Consider the following 24,942-nt stretch of genomic DNA (forward strand, 5'->3'; position numbering starts at 1 on the left):
TACAGTGTTGCTACACAACCCAGCAAGGCTGCTGTTACTTACTGGGAGACCAGGACATCAACAGCCAGAGCCGCCCTGCAGCACCACCTCTAAATCCAACCGCAAAGGAAAAAGAAAACACGGAAAAGGAGCTATTGTTTTCTGTTTTCCTAAGGGGACCCCAGGCCAAGCCATTGATGCAGTCAGAATTCCCAGGCAAGCCAGATTCAGGGTGACTATGAACCTTCTAACTTGTGTTTTTTCCTACCGATTAAGATCATGTTTTTCATTGCCTTTGATTTTTTTTTTTTTTTAAACTACAGCAACCAAGTTTTTTTTATAAAGACACAATCTAGGGCTTGGGTCCCAAGAGTTCATTATGTTTTGTCCTGTCAGATTCTCCATGTTTCCTCTTCCATTTATTTGTAATGTAAACCTCACCCCGTTTCTGCTCTGATCCTGGGACTGCCCAGCTTTCAGCCTTCCCAGCCGGGATGTCAACACACTTTCACAGGCAATGATAAGGGTCACAGTTTTAACAAAACCCTGAACACCTCAGACAAAACCAGCCTCCTCTCCAACCCCCTTCCCCAGTGGCTTATTAGAAACAAGTTGAAGTCAAAAGCACAAACAAATGCGCCTTTTCCAAACGTGCAGCCCCAAGGCAGATGAGATGGTCAGACGTTTGCCTTTTAGGGTTGCCCTAGAAAGGGCTAACAAAAGGGGTGAAGCCCTGAAACAGCTGCTTGGGGAGGAGGACATCTGCCTCTCTTACCAGCCATTCAGGGCTTTGGCCTTGCCTGGAAAAAAGCATGTGGGGCTGGGGAGCAATAGTTCGGAGGCAGCCAGTTGTTCAATGGCTTTTGTCTTGACGAAGCCACCCATTACTGTCAGAGCCATAACTCGCAGGAAGCCAGCTGTCAGGGCTGTGGTACAGGCCCCTCCGGGTGGCCGGCAAGGGGAGACAGAAAGAGCGTCTGTGGCCAAATTCCCTTTTAGACACCTGCGCCTACTGGCTTTGTAACTGGAGAGATTTGTGTCTTCCCCACTCCCATCTTCCCTGGGGAGACCCCGGGGCCCTTTTTCTTGCCCTCCGCCCTTGGAGAGATAGCAGGGACATCTCAGGATTTGGATTCCTTGGTTTGCAACTCCCTAAGTGCTGGGCTGGGCTGGGTTCTGCTGCGGTTGGTTGGCGTTTGGCGCTCTCATCTAGCGCTTCCCTTTGAAATCTACCCCCCCCTTTTTTTTTCTTCGTTTTCGTTTTCTTTCTTTCTTTTTTTTTTTTTTAAACCAGGTATGATGATGTCAAACGTGATGCTGATGCTACAGTTACAGACACGGCCCCTGCTGGCGCAGCCTCTCTGATTCTCTCTCCCTCTCCGCGTCCAGCGCTGGGCTTTTTCAGACAAGTGCATCTCCTAACCAGGTCACATTTCAGCCGCGACCCACTATCAGTCTGTCACCGGAGTCAGACCGCAGGAGGAGGGCGGAGGAAGACTACGGCGTTTGCTTCGCCAACCGCGGGGTGGGAAGAAGGACATTAAAATACTGCAGAAGTCAAGACCCCCCTTCCCCCAGGTCGGACCCTGACCACGATGCGCACCCCGGGCTGCGGGCGGCTGGTGCTGCCGCTGCTGCTCCTCGCCACGGCCGCCCTGGCCGAAGGCGACGCCAAAGGGCTCAAGGAGGGCGAGACCCCCGGCAATTTCATGGAGGACGAGCAATGGCTGTCGTCCATCTCGCAGTATAGCGGCAAGATCAAGCACTGGAACCGCTTTCGAGACGTGAGTCTGCAGGGCCGCGAGGGCCGGGGGCGAAGGTTTGGGGAGGAAGGCTCGGAGGGGAGCCCCAAGCGCCGGGAGCGGCGGCGGCACGTCGCAGCCACCGGCTCCGCAGCCCAGCCGGCTGGCCGCACCGAGAGTAAACAACGCTCACCCACCCTCCCGCCAGCCGTTGCCGGCCCAGCTCGGCGCCCCCTCCCCAAGACCACCATTCCCCCATCACCCGCCCCCGGCCCGGGACCCCAAGCCCCACAGCCGCCCCGGGCGAGTCCCGGGCAAGGAGTTGCTACCGGGGCGCGTGCGCCAGACACGGTCTCCACTGCAGGTCCGGCGCGGAGACGGGCGCGGGATGCAAGGGGGGTACAGGGCGGGAGAGGTGGGAGCCCTGGCTGCGGCTGGACCCCCGACCCGCTCCCCTCCTTTTTTGGTGGAAAAAAAAGAGGCCCCCAGGCCTGCCCCCAGCCGGGTGGATGCTGCAGGCGCCACATACGGGGCACTGCAGAAGGGGCAGGTCTGGGTGCGGCCGGCGGCGGGTAGGTAGCATAGTCTTGCGCGAGTGCCCTCTATTCCCACCTTGGGCTTTGGGGGAGGGAGGACAGAAGGGGACAGAGCCCTGGGCTGGGACTTTGAATTGGGGTTGGGGGTAGATGTCCTAGCAATCTTCATTAGGCGACATGGTGAAAGGCGTGTCCATGATTGGGGGCGGACGACGGCAATGAAAATAGCCGAGGCCACCTCCAGGTGGCCGCCAGAGCCAGGTCTGGGGTCCCCATGCAGAGTGGCGTGAGCTCACGGAGGCTGGTTTTCCAGGACCAACCTTTTGTGGGGAAGCCGGGCCCAGAGAAGGGAGAGACTCCGATGCGGAGGAAAGACTCTGCAGCCCGGTGGTCTTGAAGAGCAGAGGCGAGAGCCGAGGAGCTGGGTCTGGGGTCCCTTCGGGGACGCCTACCCGAACCCTGGTTTAACCTTGGGCCGAACTTAGCCTGGTGGGGGTTGGGGAGGCGGCTGCGGACTAGCCGGCATTGCTGCAGCACTTTGTTTACGAGCACCTGTAGATCAGAGGGGAAACCGGAGACTGCGTTCCCAGAAGGGGGAAGTAGGAGCTGAGCGGGGGGAGGGGTGGGTGGGGGGTGCCGGTGGCAGAGGGCGTGGCTGGAACCCAGAGAAGGGGGCTGGGTGTAAGGTGGAGGATGGGCCCGGATGCGGATGCACCAGGGGAGAAGAATGCTGGTCCTGGCCACCTAGTGCTCTCAGATGCCTGCCAGCTCCCAGAAAGCATCTAATACGACCCCAGGCCTCACTTTTCACTTGCCAAGGTCCCTCATCAGACCCACCAGGTACAACACTGGCCACACCATGACCTCTCTCATCTTCTCTTAAATTGTGGGCATCCAGAAGTTCCTTAGAAATGTGTTTAAAACACACATACTTCATACACTATCCAGCCAAATGATGTGAAAAGGCAGAGATATGGATCTTTTTGTTATCGTGAGACAAGTGACAGTTTCTCTTCAAAGTCTAACCAGTAGGTTGTAAGTCATCAGAGAGCATCGCATGCAGCCAGGTCATCTGGGGCTGAGGGGCCTGGGTCCCAGAGGAGGCACAGCTGGTCCAACCAAGGGAGGCAGGAGTCCCAGCAAGGCCTTTTCCGAGGCCCCTGCAGGCCCAGCACAGATTAGCTGCAGTCTCCTGCTGCCGCCTGGGAAGCAGCCTGGCCATAGCAGCGAGGGGGCAGCTGCAGGCTGGTCCATCCCAAATCCATGTGTCACCGGTCCAGGCCTCCCTCTGACTCGCTGGCTGTTTGATCTTCCAAAGCGAGACTGGTGAAGGTCAGAGGGAAAATAAATGCTTATCAGAACGTAAAGGTTTAAAAAAGAAAGATGCCTCCCCATCTCTCTTCCTCCACCTGCTTCCAATAGCCAACTCTGTAGGTGAGGCTAAATGACTTGACTGCTTGACCCCCGGCACAGGGCTGCCCACCTGTCTCCCTGTACTGGTGCCAATCATTTCCTCCTTCCTCTCATGCTTATCAGAAGAAAGGCACCAGATTATAATTCTGCAGGGCCGGACACCCTAGAATTCATGGAAAGCTTTAGGGCACGTATTAAGATGGGCGGCCTCAGGCTTTTATAGGGAAAATGTCCTCTAAAACCCCATTTAAGGTAGCGTTGGCTGGGGGAAGACAGGATCAGGGAGAGGAGGAGGCCAGGGAAGGCTGGGCAGGGGGGTCTGGCTCTGGGGACCCATCGGGGGTCTGGCTCTGGGGACCCATCGGCAGCTTCTGCAGAAGGGCAGGAGGCTGCGGGCTCAGAGCCCCTGCATTGCACAATCCTAGAGGGCCCACAATGTGGGGGTGCCCCTTGGAGTTGTGCAGCACTCATGCTGTCCACAGGGACTCTGCCAATACCCCAGACACTTCTCAGCCCTCCTCTGTTAATAGATGCCCCACTTCCTACTCTAAAGCCCGAAGGCCCTCTAGTTGGGCCCAGTAGCATAGGGCTTTATATACATCTCATCAGGCTAGCTTTCTGGAAAATATGCTTCCTGAAGCCTCAAAGGCAAGATGGATGTTCTTTTGGACGTCTAAGGCATTACCAGGTCGTACCAGCACGTTGTTCATAACCACAAAATGACGCAGGCCCCCAGTTTGCCTGAACAGAAGAGAGGCAAGCGAGAGGGGTGGAATGTTCTTAGGGCATAGGATGGAGGAGTCAGTATTGTAGGTGAGGGGCGTGTCTCATTAAATGGTGCTGACTGAATCGAGGGGCAGGGGGAGATTGAGGGCATGTTGTGGAAGAGGTCAGGAGGATGAAGAAGAGGAAGAAAGTATGGACAGGTGCTCCAACACGGAACTGGTCTGAGCTGGGTAGGGGGGAGTTGAGTTTAGCGTTCTTTCTCTGAGCGCTAGGATTATAGGGAGGCAGGGTTTACCAGTGGAGTAATCCCCCCCTCCAGGGCCAGGGTAGATTTCCTCTAATGCCCAGTGCCTCACTGCCAGGGAGGAGAGCTTCATGCCAGAGGAGAGGGGGAGGTTGTGATCTAGCTGTGCCCTCCCCTGGGCGGGCCTGGGCCTTTGGGAGGCCTGCTTCCCAGCACTGTTATCTCCAGCTTCCCTCCCTGCAGAACCAGGTGGAACTGCCCTGTAGTCTTCAGAACAGAGCATCCAGGCCTTGGAGGTAGAGACGCACCTTTGAGAGGAGCCAGGCCCGTTACACAGCATTCTTCCGGGCAGGACCCGAGAACCGGGCGAAGCAGCACGGAATGTTCTTTTTCTTCTTGGCTCTTCCCTACGTTGTGCTCCACGTCCATTAAGCTCTCATGAGACTGACGGGCGTCTAGCACAGTGCCTGGCCCCCAGCCGGCACACAGTTACTGTCTGTCGAACCACCGATTGTAGTGAGCGCTGGCTTCCAGCTGCCAGTCCTTGCATCGTCTCTTGTGCCCCTCCACCACCCTCTTTGTCATTTCGTGACCCATGCATTCTACGGTTGAAGAAACAAAGGCGCAGAGAAGTTAAGTAACGTTCAGCAGGGTCAAATAGCTAGAAAGTGGCTGAGCTGGGATTTGAACCCAGGTCTCCTGGTTCAACTGTGCTTTTCAGGGAGCTCAAGGCCTAACCCTTAGGGACACATGGGAAGGAGGAGTCTACCTTGAAGAACAGAGTCGGCCTCAGCTTGTGCCCTATGTGACTCCAGGTTGCCCCGGGGCTGGAGCGGCACCTCCTAGAAAGGGGGGCCGAAGCCCTCAGGGTCTTCAGCAGCTGGCCACCACCTGCTCCCCTCCTTCCTGGACCTAGCGACACCCCAGAGGCAGCTCTCTACCCAGGAGAAGCAGGAGCGTGCTCTGCTGGGAGAGCTCTGGCCTGGGAGCGGGAAGGCCTGGGTGCGGGTTTGGGCTCTGCCACTGGCTGGCCATGTGATGCCAGGTACGTCACATTACGTCTCCGGCGGGCAAGGAGACCAAAACCAGTGCATCAGCATGGAGGCGTTTTGTCACAGGGCTGGAGGGCGTACATTTCAGGCAGGACTCCCCAGCCTCAAGCCCCCCAGAAAGCTCCTGGAGGGACCGTCATCTCTGGGGCTAGCCCACACCATGCCTCAGTCTCCACGAGAAAGATGTTGATGTGTGTTAACCCCTTCCCTGCAGATCTGAGCACCTCCACGGAGTGGGGGCTTCACCTTGACCCTGGGAGCTGGCCCCGGGGAAGTAATGCCCACTGGCTACCCTGGGAGCTGGCCCGGGGAAGTAATGCCTGCTGGCTACTCATGAGTCTCAGATTTTTATGATCGCCAGGCAAGCCAGTAACAAGTTTTAGCCACAAAGGGGCTCCCTTCTCACCACCCCTTCCCTCTCCCCATTCCACACACCTAAACCAATGCAAGTGTGGGAATGAGTGGCACAGATGTTTGTGAACAAGTGTGGGTGCGTGAGAAGAACCCCAAACTGGGTCAGAATGGATTCCATAACTAGGGTTTGGGGATGGGAGGGTGAGTCCTTGCCTGGCCTCCTCCTCCATTCTGATTTTGAATCTTATCCCAGCTGGGCAGGGGGGGTGGTGGGGGAGCTGGCATCTCCCAGAGCTGTGTCAGCCTGGCGAGGGACCCTTGAACACCCGGCAGGACTCCAGGCCTTGGGAAGAGAGGGAGAGAAGAGCACTCTTTACCTGGAGAGCCTGTCGTATGGTCCTCTCACCTTCCAGGCAGGCTGAAGAGGGTGGACGGTCAACGCCACCCCCTCTCCTTCTCCAGAAAGTCAGAGGCTGTCTGGAAGACGGCCAGAGCTCTATCCTACCCCATGCCCCAGGGGCCCTGGGAGAACACTCAGCTTGTCCTCCTCGTGAGAGGTCAGACCTCACAGTGTGACCTTGTGAGAGCCACTTCACGTTTCTGGCCCTTGATTTTCCCATGGGCTTCATGGGCTGCCGACACAGAAGCCTCTGCAGAGCCCTTGGCATTCCTTGACTCCAGGAAGACGGCCCTAGAGGCAGCCAACAGCCCTTCACCCCCAGCCCTTCTACCAGCTGGCAGCCCTGTCTTTGGGTGCAGGGAAAGGGTTTCTCTTTGCTCCTAAAGAAGTATCTGTGACCAAACCAGGGTAGGGCATGCATTAGCCAGAGACAGGGGACGCTGAGGACTGGGGCCTAGTGGCATCTTGGGGCAAGCACCGGGACAGAGTCCTCCTACCCTGCGTGGACATCCCTGCGGGTATAGCATGGTCCCCCCCGGGGCGTGGATCCATCAGGGCAGCTCCAGTTGGTGGGCGGACCCAGGCCCAGCTGCGGGAGGGAAGGTGATGTGGTTCTGGAAACGGGACAGCCTCTCAGCTCCTAAGGGCTCAGCCAGCGGTTATTGGCAGGTAGAGCCCCCTCTGGGGATTCCCGCGGTATTTATTGGTCAGAGAGTCATTTGGTGCATATCGGTGCTGCCTTGTGGCCTCGCTTACACTTGCACTTGTATCCGAAGAGGGCTCTGACTGGTATTTTAACATGCTTATCCCATTCCTCCCGTGGTTAAGCCCCTGAGGGCAGGACCTGGGGTTAGACTACCTGTGCACCATACCACCCCCTCCTCGGAGCGTTGCTCGGACTGTTTGTGCACACTGCAGGGGCTCAGTATACACATATGCATCATGGAGTGTGCCAGAAAGGATCTCAAGTAACTCGTCCTGGGATCTGGGGAGATCTCTTCCTCTTTCTGGACTCCAAAAGGTGGAGACAGTCAAACTAGAACCCTGGTACCCTGATTCTCCAGTGATTCATTTGTAGGATAAGGGAGTGAGTGACATCTTTTGTAGGAAGGTTGTCCCCTTGCCGTCCTTCTGCCCCTGCGTCTGCCTCCCACCCATTCTCAATATGCCTATAGAGCAGTACAGTCACCTACCTATCAGGGCTGAGAACAGGTAAGCACAGGACTCCCACAGGTGGAGAATGGATTCCCCAAGGCAGGGCCTCCTGTCCCTCCAGCTCCCTTCCCTGACATCAGAAAAGAGGTCAAGGCTTCACTCAGTTGAAAGGACAAGCCAGGCCTGGCGGGTGGGTGTCTTACCACTGCCTAGATGCAGTCTTCCCCCGACTTCTTGTTCCCCTGCACAGCCTGGAACACATGGAAGAGTCTGGACTTATTCGGGCTCTTCCCCGCCTCCCCACCCCCATCCTCACAGTTCTCAGTTTGGAAGAGCTGGGACCAGAGCAGAGCCGTGGAGCCCCGGCAGCACGAAGCCCCCTACGGTTTTCGACTGAGACGCGGACCTGGAGAGGTGCAGGCACCTCTCAGCTTCTCTTCTTCTTCCTTCTCAGCCCAGGGTTCTTTCCCCACGCCACACCTGTGTTTCCACAGAGATCTCTGGCCTTTAAATCCTGCCTCCACTCATGTTCCAGAAGGGAAAACAAGGTCCCAAGGGAACTCAGAATAGAATTTCAGGCCTCATCTCCTTTTCATCCCTCCCCTGTTCTCTGCCCTTTATGGCCTCCTGGGGCTGCTGCCTAGAACCAGAAACCCAAGGACGGTGTGTTGGGGGGAGGGAATGGCTGAGATGCCCCAGTGGTGGAGAGGTCAAGCCCAAGGAGCGGGGGCATTGCTGCTTGCATACCTGAGGCCAGGTGGAGCCCCTGGCATGCTGGGAGGGGTAAGCACATTTTCACCCTCCAAGAAAATTCCTCCAAGGGGTGGGGGTGGAGCCCAAGAGTCTTCCAGATGCCTGTCTCCTTCTGTTTGTGCAGGCCTAACACACAGCCTCTGCCACTCCCTCTGGGAGAGGGACAAATATTTAACGATTGCCCCTGTTTTCACACCCTCCACAAGGCAGCCACTGCCTTCTCAAGATGCCTTCTGTCTGGGCGTGTGACAGAGGTGTCAGTCCTCAGCTGAGAGGGAGCCTAGATGGCCTCCGCTCGGCCTCTCCTCATTCCTGTCTGGGCACCCCACTCAGTGCTCCTCCGGCTGTTTGCAGGGAGGGACGGGAAAGGCCCCAGCCACAAGGGCCCCCACTCTTGGGCCTTCTTCAAGGGCCTGGGCTCCAGTGGAGGCTCCCTCGCCTGAGATGAGGCGAAAATAATGCCGAGTGCAGGGCCTTTCAGAGGTTGAGAGAGGCCTGGCCCACTTCCATTTTTAGAGGTTCTTGATCTAGTAAAAAACAAAGCAATGCCATTAACAGGGTTACAAATTTGTGCTTAATTTAAAGTCTCACGACGAACGTCTGGTCCTGTCGGTGTGCCTCTGTCTCATTTGGTGACAACGTCAGAAGTCTATCTTGGAGGCCCTTGATGTTACCATGAGCCCCCAAAGCACCTCTGGCCCACCCTGTCCCCTGGGCTCCCACTGTGTGTGCGCAAGAACCCAGGCTTCGGTGGTCCCGCTTCGTGGCTTTTGAAAGTCTAGAGCTTCACAGCTCATCGAGTCCTCTGAGACATTGCCCTGGGTCGCTCCACAGCTCAGGGAGAAGGCAAGGGAGTCAGCCCGTTTCACAGACGAGAAAGTGGGGTCCGGCGAGGGCACTTTTGGAGCCTACAGTCTCGCTGGCAGTCAGAGGCAAGGCCAAACGGAGACCCCATGCCCTGATTCCATGTTGGGGGGTCAGTCTCCCCATTACACTGTGATGCAGAGAGGCAGGTGGAGATATGCCCAGGAGCTCTTAGTCCAAGCATTCGGGGCCTTGGGGGGAACTCTTCTTTGGCCACAGTCACCGCAGCGTCTGTCCTCCTCAGCAGATGGAGAACCTGGGAGAGATGGGGTTAATTCAAGCTGTGAAGTGAGCGGGTGATTTGGGTGCTAATTAAAATGACAGGAAGTAAACAGCGCTTGGAAACACCCAGCATGTGCCCCCTCAGCCCGGCTAGGCCTGCGCATTTACCACCATCTCTCCCCCGGCTTGGCACAGTGGGCCCCGTCTCCATGGCAACCGCGCTGAGCCGCAGAGATCAAAGCAGGAGATGGGTGAGCTCCAAACCAGCCCAACCAGGGGCTTAGGAAGGGGTTTCTGGGAAGCGCCTGGAGAAGGCGGTGTCCAGGTGTCCTAGCCCCTCTGAGGGCTCCAGGACTCCCTTCCCAGGGTTTGCAGCAGAGCTGGTGTGGTGGGCGGAACCACCTCTGAACTGGGATCGGACCTCCAGGTCCAGCCCCCAGCCTGGGACTTTCTTCATCCGATGAAGTTTATGGTTTTATGGAGCAGCACAGAGTGCCGGTTAGGGACCCAGATTCTGGAACCACAGTTCTGTCGGTACCAGTACTCTTCTGCTGTGCAACTGACATGTGATCCTGCGTATGTTGCTTCACGTCTCCAAGCCTCCGTGTTATCATCTGAGAAATGGGGATAACAATAGTAATTTTCTCTTAGAGTTGTTGTAAAGAGTACCCAAGCCCACGAATATAAAGTGCTCTGCACAATGCGGGCCACGTGGTAATTGCCGAAAAGATGTTAGCTGTTATTAGCAGTATTTTTACTATGGGTTAGGTGCTGGGCATAGATGGATGAATTTTATAGGGTGTCTGCCCTCCAGGAAGTGGCCATCTCAATAGGGCAGAAGCAACAGCATTGCGTGGTGTAACTGGGACAATCGGCGTGAAGGGAAGCTGGGCTTGGGGCTGAGCTAGGGGAGATGATGCCTGAGCTGGGGTTCGAAAGATGAACAGAAGCCCTGGAGCGGGGTACAGACACACATCCCGCATGAGAAGAAGGCCGTGCCGAGGTCTGGCCATGCTGAAGCCTCCGCTGGAAGGTCATGGGGCTGGCATAGCCAGGAACAGATTGGGAGAAGACAGACTTTCTTCTGTAGGTGACAGGGAACCAGTGAGGGTTTGGTCCCCCCCCCCAAATTTTTTTTATTTGACAGAGAGAGACAGAGAGGGAGTACAAGCAGAGGGAGCAGTAGACAGAGGGCGAAGCAGGCTCCCCGCGGAGCAGGGAGCCCCATGCAGACTGGATCCCAGGACCCCGGGATCATGACCTGAGCCGAAGGCAGATGCTTAACCAACAGAGCCACCCAGGTGCCCCAGGGATGGTATTTAAATATAATATTTGTTGTAGTTTTTTCCCCTTCCTCAGAAAGTAAAACCTGTTCACTGGGAAACCTGGCCAGCTTGGTCACTAAAGCATGTGACTCTCAATCTTGGGGTTGTGAGTTCAAGCCCCACGTTAGGCCTAGAGCTTACTTAAAATCTTTTTAAAAATTTAAAAATGAAGAAGATAGAAAATAGGGGCACCTGGGTGGCTCAGTGGGTTAAAGCCTCTGCCTTCGGCTCAGGTCATGATCCCAGGGTCCTGGGATCGAGCCCCACATCGGACTCTCTGCTCAGTGGGGAGCCTGCTTCCCCCCCACCCCGGCCTGCCTCTCTGCCTACTTGTGATCTCTGTCTGTCTGTCAAATAAATAAATAAAATCGTAAAAAAAAAAAAAGGAGATAGAAAATAAAACATGTTCACATTGTAGAAAGTTTGGGGACTTGGAAAAAGGCAGAAAGATGTCAAAATTCTCTGTATTCCTATTCCCTGGAGGAAATCACCAGTAACATCTTGGTACGAATCCTTTATACCTTTAAGATTTTTTTCAAAATGAGAGCGAAGCATAGTCAGTGAAGAGTTTTAAGGAGGGAGAGCTGTGGTCAGGATTGTGTCTGGAAGGATCCTTGCAGCTGCAGCTGGTGTAGAGGAGGACAACTGACCAATCTGGGAGACCTCCGGGGACACCACAGCGACTGATGCCTGCGCTGACAAGGCAGGGGTGGGGGGTGGGGAGTGGCTTGTTGGGGGAGGGCCGGGTGGGGAGAGCCGGGTGGGGTGGACAGGATGTGGGGATGATAAGGACAGCCTTCACCTTGCTCTTGTCAACTTGGAGAGGGTGCTGTGATGAGCATTCCAGGGGAGAAGGCCGGGAGCCCAGGTTCCAATGAGTCAGCCTGTGCCTCGCACGCTGAGCATCTGCTTTGTGTGAGAGGGAGGGAGTAGCTGCTCTTTTTCCTCCCCGAGGCCCTATGGTAGAGGGGATGGTGCCAGAGGAGATGAGGAGAGCATTTTAGACGGAAGATGCAGAGCTGGCAGGACACTGCCCCTGAGAGCGGCTCTGTCCCCGTGGGAGCCCTGCCAGCTCTGCCCCTTGCCCAGTTCCCCTGGGCTCTGGTGACTCTGGGCAACAGGCAGCTGAGATGCTGGGCGGGTGGTTCTAATGGGCAGCCGTTGCTGAGACCCATATGGCACAGAGGAGGGCTCACAAGCCCGAGGATGCGGAGGGAGCCAAGCTAAGAGCCGTCTCCGGGTACAGAGCCCTCCTCACCCGGTAAACTAGGCGTGCTCTCTCTTTGCCCAGAAATGCTGATCTCAGCCTAGGACCGACCTTCCTTCTGGCCTGGCCCTCCCTCCAGAGCACTGGACCTGGGCTCTTCTGAATCCTTGTTTCTCAGGGGAAGACGTGATCGCTGGGCAGCAGAGCCAGGACAGAACCAGGGCCCCTAGTTCCTGACAAGACCCTAGTGCATTTATGGGACCATTTATCACAACTGCTGATAAGACCGCTTCAGTGCCTAAGTGGACGCCACCGCATTGGAGCGCATGACTCACACTTGCCTACGAACTCCTCCTTTTCAGCTTGTAGATGGTGCCTGCCCACACCTGACCCCAGGGGCCCCTAAATGTGGCCCTGGGCTCTGCCCCCATGCTGCCCGCAGGACCCCGTCACCCTTCTCCAAGGGGCACCTCAGGGCGGTTCTCTTCTTACCCCACTGGTCTCTGCTCTCCCCAGGGTGGGGAGCGGGGAGCTGTCCCTTTTCCACAAGCAGGGGCTCCTCATGAGGCCTCTCCCTGACTGTTTCCTGCTCCTCCACCCAGAGTCCTTGGTCTCGTCTTCTGCTATAATAGCTTTTATTAGGGGAATGTTTTCTGGACCCGAGGGCACCCTGAGGACAACACCTTTAAGCTCCAAGAAGTTTCAAGAGATAGGTGCTGAGTGCCCGAAGGTCAGGTCTGTTGGTAAGGGGAGTGCGGGCACTGTGTGGCCCCAGGCCCTCTCTTTCCCTCATCTCCCTCTCTGGCTGGCTGTTCCCACCCTCCTGGGAGTGAGGGCTGCTTGGACATGTCGGGGCTGGGGGCAGGGCAGGCATGGGCAGAGTGAAGGGTTAGGAGAGACAGAAAGAGGAGGTGGACAAGGAGATGCACAGAAACACAGACGAAAGCAAGACAGAGAGAGCAGAGCTGGTGCCTCCAGCCCTTCATGGGGAGAGGTCTGCTGCTCTGTCTGCCCTCCTCTGCCTCCCCAGCCCTGCCTCTTGCCCTCTCTCTGTGTGTGGAAGAGACAAGAAGGCCAAGCCTGAGGGAGGGCCTTGGCGCCCAAGTGTGAAAACTGGGGGCTGCTCACAGAAGTGGGCCTAGTTAACCTCATTTCTGGATAAAACCCATCTGGCATTGGGCGAGCTGCCTCGAAGTGTCCTTGTTTCCTACGCACACCCAGTGTGCACGGTTCCTCACCATGTGGGCCTGTGTACACGTGCTCACAGATGGGACTTGTACCGCTGCACGAATGCGTGCTCTAAGATGTGTGCCCGTGGGCGGGCGTGTGTGCACTCAGGGCTCTCACGAAAGCACACGCAGGTACAGCCTTGGCCACAGCGTGATCTGCCCGGGTACGATGCCCGTGGCCTGCTTGGCCTTGGCCCTTTCTCGGCCTTTGCCCAGGAGGCTGTGTTGACAAAGGCCCTTGTCCCTGCCTAATCCTCTGATGCTTGTCAACTTCCAGGGGAGCCCTGGGCTTTCAGAGCACTGGTGGACAACCTCCCTTATGCTTGTGGCTCTGCCCATGTGGGAGCCCTCTGCTGCAGGAGCCCTAGACCCTCTTCTCCAAGCCGGACAGGTGCTGGCCCCTTCCGACCCCCACCCCACAGTGTGGCCTCTGCCTCCCATCCCATGCTCGTTGGATGGGTGTGACTCAGGATGAAGGGCGCGGCTGCACGTGGCTCCCTGTGGCCCTTGACCTCCGGCTCCCAGAGTCCCATGCAGGGGAGGCCGGCAGCTGGGTCCTCGGTGCCTCCAGGCTGCAGTCCCAAGAAGGCGTCTCCCGGCCTGCCTGACAGATCTTCCACCTGGAGAGCCCTGGGAGCTCTATGCTGGTTGTTGGCAGCCGCCTCTGCCCCATGAGGGCTAGTGGGGAAACCAGAAGGAGCAAGGCTGGGTGTGAGCTGCTCTGCCTCCGTCCACAGTATGGTAGTGGGCCCTGGGAAAGTCCCTGTGGCCAGAGCAGGGAAAGGAGCTGTCTCTAGACGCCTCAGGTCTTGGAGACTGTGTGTTGGAGCCAGAAGAGAGGTCTTTACTAGGCGTCGGGAAACCCGGGTTCTGAGACACTGGGGCCTTGGGTGGGTCACCTTCCGTTTCTGGCCTGTCTGGCCTGTCCCGCACCAACAGGGGGCTGGGCCAGATGATCTCAGAGGGCTTTCTCAGGATCCTCTGAATGTGAGGATTTGCAGCTGGACCGTGGTAACTGAAACCATCTACACTGGGAGGGACCATGGTACCCCTTTCTCTCAGGGCACCATCGGATCCCTACAGAAAAGTCAGGCCTCGAGTGAAAAACTGTCCCCATGCAGTGGAAGAAGAGCCCCTGCCCCTCGCCCCACTTACAGGATGGCAGGTGGCAGGGGAGGGGACTGCCAAGGGAAGGACCCTGGCAGAGGGAGAGAGTGGCATTTCTGGGACCCTTAAGGCACAGGTGTGACAATCACTGTTCCCCGGGCAGTATGGGTCCTTTAGTATATGTGCTGCCGAAGCGAGCACAGTATGGGTCCTTTAGATATCTGTCCTAATGGTCAGGCCAGGGCAATGGAGAGATGGGGCCTCACCTCCAGTGCTCCTAAAGCCAGCCCTGAGTGGGCCCAGGCCTTGAGCTCCCTGTAGTGAAGATACAGGAATCCTGTCCTCCAGTGGGAGGCCATCGAGCTTAGAGAACCTGAGCAATCAAAGAGAATTGCCCAGTGCTTCTGGTCACATGATGAGGCCTGCAGAGTGCTGGGACCCCATGGGCTGAGGCTGGGCGTCCCACTGAAATCCCCATCTCTCCTTCTCTCCTCCTGCTCCATTTCCCATGGCCTGTTGCCACTGCTTCCTGATCCCCAGGAGGTGGAGGTGAGTACTTCCTGGGGCGGGGCGGGGGGGTCCATTTTGTATGGTCTCTGTGCAGCCCCACACCCCACCCTCCTCTCCTCTCCTCTCCATCTGCGCCCTCTCCCTGACTTCTCCTTCCCTGCAGCATCCAGCATGGGTTGGAGGAGTAAGGAACATATGGGAGAGGCTGGAAGGGATTCTGGATAAGAGCTTAGGGGGATAGAGTTCTGGGGGAGGCAGCTGGCAAAGCCCAGGGGACCAGGGGTCATCTGAGCAGCCACTGGGGTGATGGCAGTTAGCATGTGGGAACAGTGGTCCAGTCCTCTTCCCTCTTGGCCCTGGAGTTGAGCCTTGGCTCTAGGATGTGAATCTTAGCCCTTCCCTTCTTCCTCGCCCCTCTGTCCTTCCTTAGGATGATTACATCAAGAGCTGGGAGGACAATCAGCAAGGAGATGAAGGTAATGTGCCCCTCCCAGGGGAGAAAATAGGACTGACACCTGTGAGCACTTGAGACCTGCCAAGGGCACATGCCAGGCATGGCCTTGGGGGCTCTGTGGGATCCAGACCCTGATGGGAGTGGGATTTGGAGCTGAGGAGCTCTGGCCCTCAGGCCTACTACAGAGAGGAGCTCACAGGTAGGGCTGGGGGTTCCTGGGCTTGTTGGCACTGATTTCTGGGTGACCTGTGTCCTGGCAGCCCTGGACACCACCAAGGACCCCTGCCAGAAGGTGAAGTGCAGCCGTCACAAGGTGTGCATCGCCCAGGGCTACCAGCGGGCCATGTGCATCAGCCGCAAGAAGCTGGAGCATAGGTGAGGGGCCTGGGGAGTTGGTGGGGGGGGGGGGGTTCTGGGGCTGTTGCTTATACAGCGAGGGCTTGCCTGATCGTCTCCTGTGTGGCAGCTATCTATTGCAAAACAACCTGCCCCCAAACCTTGTGCTTAAGGCAACAAATGTATTATCTCCCACAGTTTCCAAGGGTCAGGAATCTAGAAGTGGTTCTGTTGGATGATTCTGGCTAGGGTTTGCCACGAGGTTACAGTCAAGGTGCTGACTGGGGCCGCATCATCTGAAGGCTGGATTGGGGCTGGAGGATCCACTTCCAAGCTCACTCACGCAGCTCTTGGGTCTGGTCACAGAGATCTCTCTCCATAGGGACACTTGAGTGTCCTTACAACATGGGAGCTGACCTCCCCTCAGTGAGGCAGGCAAAGGAGAGGACAAGGAGGAAGCCACAATGTCACGATCTAGTCTCAGAAATCATATGTTGTTACTTCTGCCACTTCTCTTTGTTAGGAGCCAGTCTCTAGGGGAAGGAAATTACACTCCATCTTTCAAAGGGGGGAGTGTCAAGGAATCTGAAGACATGTTCTAAGACCCCCACACTCTAGGAGATCCATCACTAAGCAGCGTGGGACTCAGGGAAAGGCATCTCTCCTCTCTGGGACTCGGTGTCCATATCCATAAGACAAATAGGTTGGCCCAGATAGTCTGAGATTGTTTCCAGCTCTGACATGCCACAACTTAATAAAATATTTAAGGTTCTAGCTTCTGAGGCTTGCAGAGGAGGGAAAGGTATTAGCTCCATCCCAAGGACAAGACCGGCCAGAATCCAAGATCTCTGGGCAAAGGTCCCATTTCCCTCCCCTCTCTCCAGGAATCCATGTTTCCATGTGAACTCTTCCATTTTGTAAATGTTGGTGAATGACTCAAAGACAAACACCTTTGGCGGCCAAACAAAATGAGTCTCCGGGCCAGATGTGGCCCATGGGCTGTCAGTTTGCAACCTCTGATCTGGTGTGACCCTTTATGCGAGGTGCAACTCCTTTTTAAATCTGGCAGTCAGACCTGGAGTTGCTGCCTGCAGGCCCTTCTGGGCTCAGTAACCACAGGAAAGGGCAAGCTACCGAGCTACCGGTCTTCACCCTGCCTAGTCGGGCCATCTGCCCTTAGGGGCCGGAGGAGGGTCTGGCTGGGGCTCATGGGGAGGGTAGGCAGGGGTAGGGAGGAGGCTGCAGGTGCTGTGATCACTGGGCCCAGCTTCCTCTTGGAACCAATCTCTTGAACCTTCCCTTTGGGTGTCCCTCTCTCATTTTCACCTCCACTCCATGCCCTCCCCATCCCTGTCCTCCTGTAGGATCAAGCAGCCTGCCCTGAAGCTCCCTGGAAACAAAGACACTGTCTGCAAGCCCTGTCACATGGCCCCGCTGGCCTCAGTCTGCGGCTCCGATGGCCACACTTACAGCTCGGTGGTGAGGAGCTCTGGCCCCAGGTGGGGGGCGGGGGAGGCTGGCGAGGGGCTGGCTTGACACCCGAAGCCACGGGGAGCAGAGAGGACAATGCAACCAGGGCCCCCTGGGGGGCTCTGAATGCTGACACAGGGCCCGGTGTCCTCGGTCAGTGCATGCGGTGTGGCCGGCCAAAAGGGACACCTGAGCCCCGGGCTTGGTCTGCCTGAGAGTAGGAGCCAGACCCGGCTTCTGGCCTGACGTGGGTGCAGGTGTGCAGGGAACTGTGAGTCAGAGTAAGTGAGGTAAGATCCTCAAGAAAGTACCCAGGGCTTTGGAAGGCAGGAGCCGTGTCACCCAGTTGTTGGGGGTGGGGGGTGACGGATGGAGCTTTCCACAGGCAGATTTCCACCCCGAGGGGACGGTGTTCACCAGCCAGCACCAGGCATTCTGGGGCAGGAGAAAATAATCCCCCAGGAGACAGCCATGTGGGAGGGAATGGTGGCTGTGGGGAGTGAAGCCCTCCTGGATAGGATTCTTAAGAAGGTTAAATGAGACATTCGTGAAAGCATTTTATAAACTCCAAAGGAGCGCAGAAATGCAGGTGCTAATTGTGAAGGCTTCTGCTAGTGTCCAGGAGTTGGGAGTTGCTTTTGGAGGACACTGTCCGCTGGGGTTGGGTTCTAGGGCTTAGGAACCCTTTTGGGGCGACATGCAGATTGATGAGTACAGAGTCACAGGCTTGGGGAAGGGGTGAGGTCACCGGAAGAGGAGAGAGACTGTGCCAGAGGCTGAGGGCAGAAGCTGTACTGGGGAGGCAGGAGGGAGAGGGAGGGGGAGAAGAGTGCTGTCACCCAGCCCAGGGCGGAGTGAGATCTGGGCAGGAAGCTGTGTTCTGGGGGTCACGGAGCTGTTCTGTGGGGACGTAGGGCTCCTCAGGAGATCTGGCTTCTATCCCAGCCCTGCGCCTTGGACAAGTCACCGGGCCTCTCTGAGCTTCCGTGTTCTCTGCCGAGCACCCAGGAACCAAGGGAGATACTATGAAACAGTACAACCCCTTCTCATTCGCAGTCATCCCACAGGGATGAACCATATGGGACCAGGAAAAAAGGGCGAGGAGTGGGTGAGACCCTCTCCCAGGCTGCCCTCAGCAAACAGCTGTGGCCGAGGGTTTTCAGTAAAGGCAGGGGAATGAGCAGATGTGAGCAGAGAGCCGGTGGCTGTTGTCCAGAGAGCTGGGTGAGGCCCATCAGAGTTAACTGTGGAAAGACCATTGAGGGAGGGGCTGGCCACCAGTTCCCTGGGGGCCGAGGGACTGTGGTCAGAAGGAGGTTGGGTCAGAGGGCCAGGACTGGGGTGGGGGGCAACGGGCAGCTAAATAGGGGAGGTGGGTGGGTGGGGGTGAGGGCGTGGGGAGACTCGTGTCCTGGGAAAGGTACATGTGCAGAGACATTAAGCTAGGGCAGACCAGGGTTCGTGGGAACCCCTGAATCCCTGGGATCCCCTTTCCAGCCCTGCTGTCCCCCCCCCAATGCTATGTACCTTTGCCCCCCCACCCAGGGGGACCAGGAGGGCTAGCCCCCCAGGCTGTTGGTGGCTGCTGTCCCTCCTGTCAGATGTGGCTGCCTGGTAGGCTCGAAGAACCCCAGCTCCAAGGACCCAACTGTGAGTACCCCCCAGTCACGCAACCCGACCTTTCTTCTCGTGCAGTGCAAGCTGGAGCAGCAGGCCTGCCTGAGCAGCAAGCAGCTGACTGTGCGATGCGAGGGCCCCTGCCCCTGCCCCACAGAGCAGGCCTCCCCCTCCACTACCGACAGCAAGCCAGGTAACGCGGAGCCCCGGGCTCCAGCCGTGTGCGGGGAGGCCTCCCTGCCGGCATCTCCTGGGGCTCCTCATTCAGGGCTCTGGGGTGCTGAGAGAAGTTCACAGAGCCAGAAGGGAGATGGCAAAAACAGGGACAAGCCTGAGGACCCGTGGGGCTGGAGGGGATACGCCTCTGGTGTAGGGGGCACGCCATGTGTGGTCTGAGGGCTAGGGACTGAGGGGGCAGGAAGGTGGGAGCCGGTGGGCGGGGACCTTTGATTTCTCACTCTCCTCGCCTCTTGGCCGCTGCCTGGCAGCTGGCCTGTAGGACGGCACCGCAAGCTGAGGCCGCGCTGTGCTTCGACCTACCTTCACCCGCGCCCCTTTCTCCCCGTTCTTCCTCCGACTGTAGAGACCTGCACAGGTCAAGACCTGGCTGACCTGGGGGACCGGCTGCGGGACTGGTTCCAGCTCCTTCATGAGAACGCCAAGCAAAATGGCTCAGCCGGCAGTGGGGCCAACCTGGCTGGCGGTATAGAAGCTACTTGCTCTGCCTGGGACAGGGGAGGGCGATGGGGAAACAGGAGTCCACTGGGCCAGCCTGCCTGGTGTTCCCTCCTGCCAGACTCTGAGCCTCGAAAAGGGCCTAAACCCAGAACAAGGAGAAGGAGGCTTCAACTAGACAGGAGGGGTTTGGGTTAGCTATTGGAAGAACTTCTAGAAGTGGGTGGAAGGAGCTTAAAGCCTAAAATGGGTAGCCAAGAGAAGGCAAGAAATTATCTTCCCCGAAGGGCTTTCCAAACAGGGTTTGAATAGCTTAGGCACAGTCCTGTGTGGAGGCAGATGGACCGCCCTTTAGCCGTTCTTGAGTTTCTCACTCCCATGGTTATGTTCTGAGCTGCCCTGACCCTGACCCTGAACAGATGGAGAGGTGGAGGGATGGGTGGACAGATGGATGGAGTGGTTTACCTTGAGCACGCCTGAGCCTGGCCTTCTCCCCAGGGCTGGACAAGAGCCTGGGGGCCAGCTGCAAGGACTCCATTGGCTGGATGTTCTCCAAGCTGGACACCAGTGCTGACCTCTTCCTGGACCAGACAGAGCTGGCCGCCATCAACCTGGACAAGTATGAGGTCTGCATCCGCCCCTTCTTCAATTCCTGCGACACCTACAAGGATGGCCGGGTCTCCACTGCTGAGTGGTGCTTCTGCTTCTGGAGGGAGAGTGAGTGTAGCCCCTGGCTGGTCCCCCACCCCTCACTGCACCCCACCTCACCAGACCCACCCCTCCCCGGCACCCCCCCACCCCCGCCCCCAGCCCACCTGCTTCCTGCCCGCTCCAGCACCTCATCTGTTGGAGCCCGGGGAAGCCAGCACTTTAAATCCGTTCCTTGGCAAGCACCTCAGTGATCCAGATTTGTGGGTCCTGAAGCATATGCATGTTGGGAAAGTAAAAACTACAAATGTAAAATTTCTAGGGCCCCTTGGGGCCTTGGAGAGGGCTCCTGGGCTTTACAGCTGAAGCTATACTGGCTTCTCGATGATTCCTTTTCTGGGCGTGTCTCACATTATTTACCCCAAATCTGTGCTCATCACCCTTAGAGATAGGACATTGTTTGCTAGCTTTCTATATCCTGAACCAGAGCAGGGCGTGTGCTCAGAGATCATCTTAGCCAGGTGGCCACTGTCATCAGTGGGGAAGCTGAGGTCCCTGGGGGGCAGCTGACAGGTCCGCCCGGAGGTAGGGGAGGCCCTAGTGCTCCGCGTCCAGCGTCCTGCCTGGTTCCCACCACCGGCGTGTGTTAGAGGCACTATGGTGTTCGTGGCCGAGGCCCAGCCTTCCACTGGGGCTCCACCGTATCGGGCCGGTTTGGGACCCTGGGCAAGGCACTGACTCTTCAAGTTCGGTTTCTTCATCCGGCTGTGAGGGTGTCCAGAGAAAATCTGGGTGCAGAGCGGGGGTCAGTCACAAATCCATCTGCCAGCATGTGGTGTCTCGGTCAGTTTTAGGGATCCCGCCTGCCCTGCGTTCTGGCACTTTCACCATCCAGGCCTCTGAAGCTCATTCTGTCCATTCTGTACAGCAGCCTTCTTGGGCAGGAGGCTGGGGGCTGACCTCATTTTACCATCAGCCAGGCCTCTTGCCGGGAAGGGCTAGGGACTTCTCAAGGTGACAGGCAATTAGATTGGGCTGCAACTACATCTGCGCAGCTGCTTCTTTTTTTTCTTATTTTTTTTTTTTAAGTAGGCTACGTGCCCAACATGGAGCCCAACATGGGCCTTGAACTCATGACCCTGAGATCAAGCCCTGAGCTGAGACCAAGAGTTGGATGCTTAACCGACTGAGCCACCCAGGCGCCCCTAGTTTTGAGCTTCTGTCTAACCTTCCCTCTGGTCTCATGTTTCCCCTTGGGCCTCTCCCCTGGGGAATCCACTCCGCCTCTTCTTCTGGATCCCGCATCCTTATCCCATGAGTTCCCAACATTCTCAGGGGCCCTGGGCTTCTCAGGGCACCTCACCCCCTGCCACAGCCATGGAATGGCCTCCCCCGGTTGGAGCTTTTTTTTTTTTTTCCTCCTCTAATCTTGTAGAGCCCCTATGTCAGTTTTTGGGAACTTGGAGGGATCCATGCACCCCACTACCACCGTGGGGCTTCCCCAAGTCAAAACCTGGGTATTTGTGTCTTGCAAAGCCTACTGCTAGGTTGCCAAGCGTTGGGGGCCCCTCTGTAAGTCTTACCAGACTTATGGGATGGCCCCTGTCAGAGACTGCTTCTCTCCACACAGAGCCTCCCTGCCTGGCAGAGCTGGAGCGCATCCAGATCCAAGAGGCTTCCAAGAAGAAGCCAGGTGAGGGGGCTGGCTGGGCTGGGCTGGGCTTGGAGGAGGCAGGGGAGGGGTGCCCCAGGGTCCCCCGGAGACCCAGAGGCTCTAGCCCCTGGGCCTTACGGGAGAGCTGAGCCCAGAGAAATCCCTGTCCTAGGAAAACAGGAAGGAGAACTCCCCTCCTGTTCTTATCCTCGTGGTGGGACAGGGTCTCCCAAGTAGCCCCTCCATTCTGGGACTGGAGGATGGGAAAACAGAAGGTTCCTAGAACCCTCCATTCAACTCACTCCGGCAGGGGCGGGGGGCGGGGGTACGTGCAAAACTCAGGTGAGCCCCCTCCATAGCAGATGCTCACATCTGCAAGCAAATACCCGGTGCCAACCCCAGAGGGAATAGTAGATGCGGTCTATGTGAGGGCAAGACAGACTTGGTCCCTGGTCTCAGAAGGCACACGGGCTACTTGGGAAAACACAATACATGGGTTGACACACCAAAAAGCCAGAACTACACATGATGGCTTGTATAGGTATAGCGCTGAGGGAGAGCACCGTGGGTAGAATGTAGCCTGTGCGTCTGCAAAGGCCTCTTGGGGGAGCTGGTGTTCCAAGGGAGACCTGAGAGATGAGGATGAGCCCGCCCAGGGCAGGAGAAAGCTCGAGGCTCTTGGCAAACAGAAAGGGCCCATGTGGCTGGATCATGGTGGCTGAGGGGACAGAGGGCCAAGAGGCAGAGAGCAGTGTGGTACTTAACTGGGCCCACAAGACCAGCGTGCGTGGGTCCCAATGCTGGAACCACCCTGCAGAGCCTTGTTGACCTGAGCCCAGGGGCCTTCGGGGATGGGCGTCAGCGCTCCTCAGGAAGCCACACTTTTCCACCCTAGAAGCCGTCCTCTCGGGCCTGTGTTCCCTGGGCACGCTCCCTGGGTCTCAGGGTGCCCGTCTGGTAGTGCCTGGAATAGTCATTTCGATGTGTGTCTCACCCGCCTCCCCGAAGGGGCAGAGCCTCTGTCTGTTCAGAAGTCTGTCAGGTGGACACAGGGGTCATAGTTCCCAGGTCTGAGGGAGCGCAGGTGGGCCCTGAGGCTGAGAGGAGAAGCCTGGGCATTGCTGACCGAGGACAGCCAGGCCCGAGGGGTGGCGGCAGGAGCCAGGGCTTTGAGCACGGTGAAATCAGGGAGGCAGGTTTTTCCAGCTCAGGTCGGTCGAGGCAGAAGAAATGCTACCGTGCCGCCCGGGGCATCTGGGCTGCCTGTGCTCCAATGGGGTCTGGACCCTTGCTCATGGCCCAGGCTCCGGGGCCACCTCTCTGAAGGGCTCACGCCCCAGCGCCTGCTCTGACCCTGTGGGTCCTGCCGTGTTCAGGAATCTTCATCCCGAGCTGTGATGAGGACGGCTACTACCGGAAGACACAGTGTGAGCAGAGCAGCGGGGACTGCTGGTGTGTGGACCAGCTGGGCCTGGAGCTGACGGGCACTCGCACGCATGGCAGCCCCGACTGCGGTAAGGGCCAGGCGGCAGCATGGGCACCACCCCCAGTACCCCATGACCTGCCCTGGGAGGGCTTCTGGGGGGCCTGGCTTGTGGTGGATCCTGCTGGCAGCAATGTGAGGCGGCCAGCAGGGTCCTAACTGGCCCCTCGGCTTGTTCCCCTTGCAGATGACATCGTGGGCTTCTCAGGGGACTTTGGGAGTGGTGTCGGCTGGGAGGACGAGGAGGAGAAGGAGACAGAGGAAGCTGGCGAGGAGGCTGAGGAGGAGGAGGGCGAGGCAGGCGAGGCGGACGACGGAGGCTACATCTGGTAGATGGCCCTCGGGGAGCCATGGCAGGCCAGGGTGCCGATGGCCGGGGGAGACGGGCCAGCAGAGACCTGGATAGAAGCAGGCAGCTTACGCATGGATCCGGAAGATACAGTTGGAAGGACGCTGGCTCCAGCGGGGACGACTGGATGTGTGACTGTGCATGGCCCATGTGAGACCTGTATGGCTAGGACGTGTGCGTGTGTGTGAGTGTGGCATGCGCTGACAAATGTGTCCTTGGTCCACACTGCTCCAAAGACCTCCTTGTTTGCTTTCCATTTAGTGTTGGTTTCAAAGTACACACATCCACACATATCCACCCACCACAAGGTCAAAACTGATGACATGAATGCCCCCTGCCATGTCCCCCAAACCCCCTCTGGGCCTGTCCTGACACCCTTGGGTTGCTCTGACCAGGGTTTCTTGTCTTGATTGCTATCCTTGGCTCAACCAGCACTGCTTCCTCCCGCACTTGCCTGCCCTCTCCCACCCTTAGGTGTCTCCATTGCAGAGGGTTGGAAAGGCAGGGAGCTGCCTGCTGGCTGGGGTCCTCCTGGGGCCGGGCCAGTGTGGCTGGGACACCCCCACCGGCTTCTGATGACGTGGGCTGGGACACCCACAGCAGTGAGCCCTTTCCCTGCACTGGACTCCCCAGCACTAGACTCCCAGCTCTAAAGTCTGCTCTCTTAACCCAAGCCTGTGTGAGCGAGGGTGGCCAAAGTTAACGGGCTGGGGGAGGGGCCGGAGCAGAGGGAGGAGGAAGGAAGGGTCTGCCTCTGTGGATCTGGCAGGAGCTCTCAGGAGGGAGGCTGGGTAGCCCTGAGTGCCAGACCCTTGAACAGCCTGGCCCCTTCCTGTGGGCCTCAGGTGGGGGCCTGGTCTGGGCTATTCTCCTGGAGGCCGCGGGTGGGCAATGGTTTTGCAGGTGGGTTCTGCCTGGCTGTGTGGGGTTGCTGCACTGCCCTTGTCCCCCAGGTCTACTTTGGAAGCCTGAGGATCGGGCTGCAGGTGAAGAGGCTGGGTGTCAGCCGGGTTGGGGTGGGGCGGTGTGTGTGCAACCACCTCCTCTCCCATCCAGACCTTCCTTAAGATGTGGGGAAGCAGCGGCAGGGAAAAGCTCCACTTCCCGTGACCTTTCTCCATCTCTCCTCCAGGGGGCAGCACCAGGCCCATTTCCGTCCCCTCCCCTGCCAGCGCCGGGACCTTCCCTCTGACCCCGTGGAGGGTCCCCCGAGGCTGCTCTAGTGGAGGGGCTCAGCTTCCGAGGTGTTCAGGAGTTGTGAGGTCAGAGGGGACAGGACAGGACTGGGGCCAAACCTCCTGTTCCCCCAAATCTCCTTACCAGGCGGGAGCCGGGATGGATGAGACCGAGCTCCCTGTTTTGAGTTTCTTTTTGTTTTCCTAATCTGTCCCATTCTCCCCGTTGAAGCAAATTCCTTAACACTTTGGGCAAAGAATTT

At 57.6% G+C, this 24,942-nt stretch overlaps 1 protein-coding gene across 1 annotated transcript; it reads left to right on the forward strand.

Annotated features, from left to right (window-relative positions):
* The first annotated feature begins 1,442 nt into the window (after window positions 1-1,442).
* On the forward strand, window positions 1,443-24,942 carry SPOCK2 (SPARC (osteonectin), cwcv and kazal like domains proteoglycan 2). Its single transcript, XM_080823416.1, has 10 exons — window positions 1,443-1,763; window positions 15,249-15,294; window positions 15,533-15,647; window positions 16,973-17,087; window positions 18,774-18,888; window positions 19,279-19,398; window positions 19,869-20,087; window positions 21,649-21,711; window positions 23,049-23,186; window positions 23,343-24,942. The coding sequence occupies exons 1-10, from the start codon at window positions 1,575-1,577 to the stop codon at window positions 23,486-23,488; spliced, it is 1,266 nt and encodes a 421-aa protein (XP_080679542.1). The 5' UTR covers window positions 1,443-1,574; the 3' UTR covers window positions 23,489-24,942.

The sequence above is a fragment of the Martes martes genome (assembly GCF_963455335.1).
Source record: "Martes martes genome assembly, chromosome: 14".
Lineage (NCBI taxonomy): Eukaryota > Metazoa > Chordata > Mammalia > Carnivora > Mustelidae > Martes > Martes martes.

What these genes read in the sequence shown, in the direction of transcription:
- SPOCK2 (XM_080823416.1), top strand. Translation starts at nt 1,575, where the DNA reads ATGCGCACCCCGGGCTGCGGGCGGCTGGTGCTGCCGCTGCTGCTCCTC. An exon ending in CACTACCGACAGCAAGCCAG is followed by an intron (nt 18,889 to 19,278) that starts GTAACGCGGAGC and finishes CTCCGACTGTAG; the next exon opens with AGACCTGCACAGGTCAAGAC. An exon ending in CTTCTGCTTCTGGAGGGAGA is followed by an intron (nt 20,088 to 21,648) that starts GTGAGTGTAGCC and finishes CTCTCCACACAG; the next exon opens with AGCCTCCCTGCCTGGCAGAG.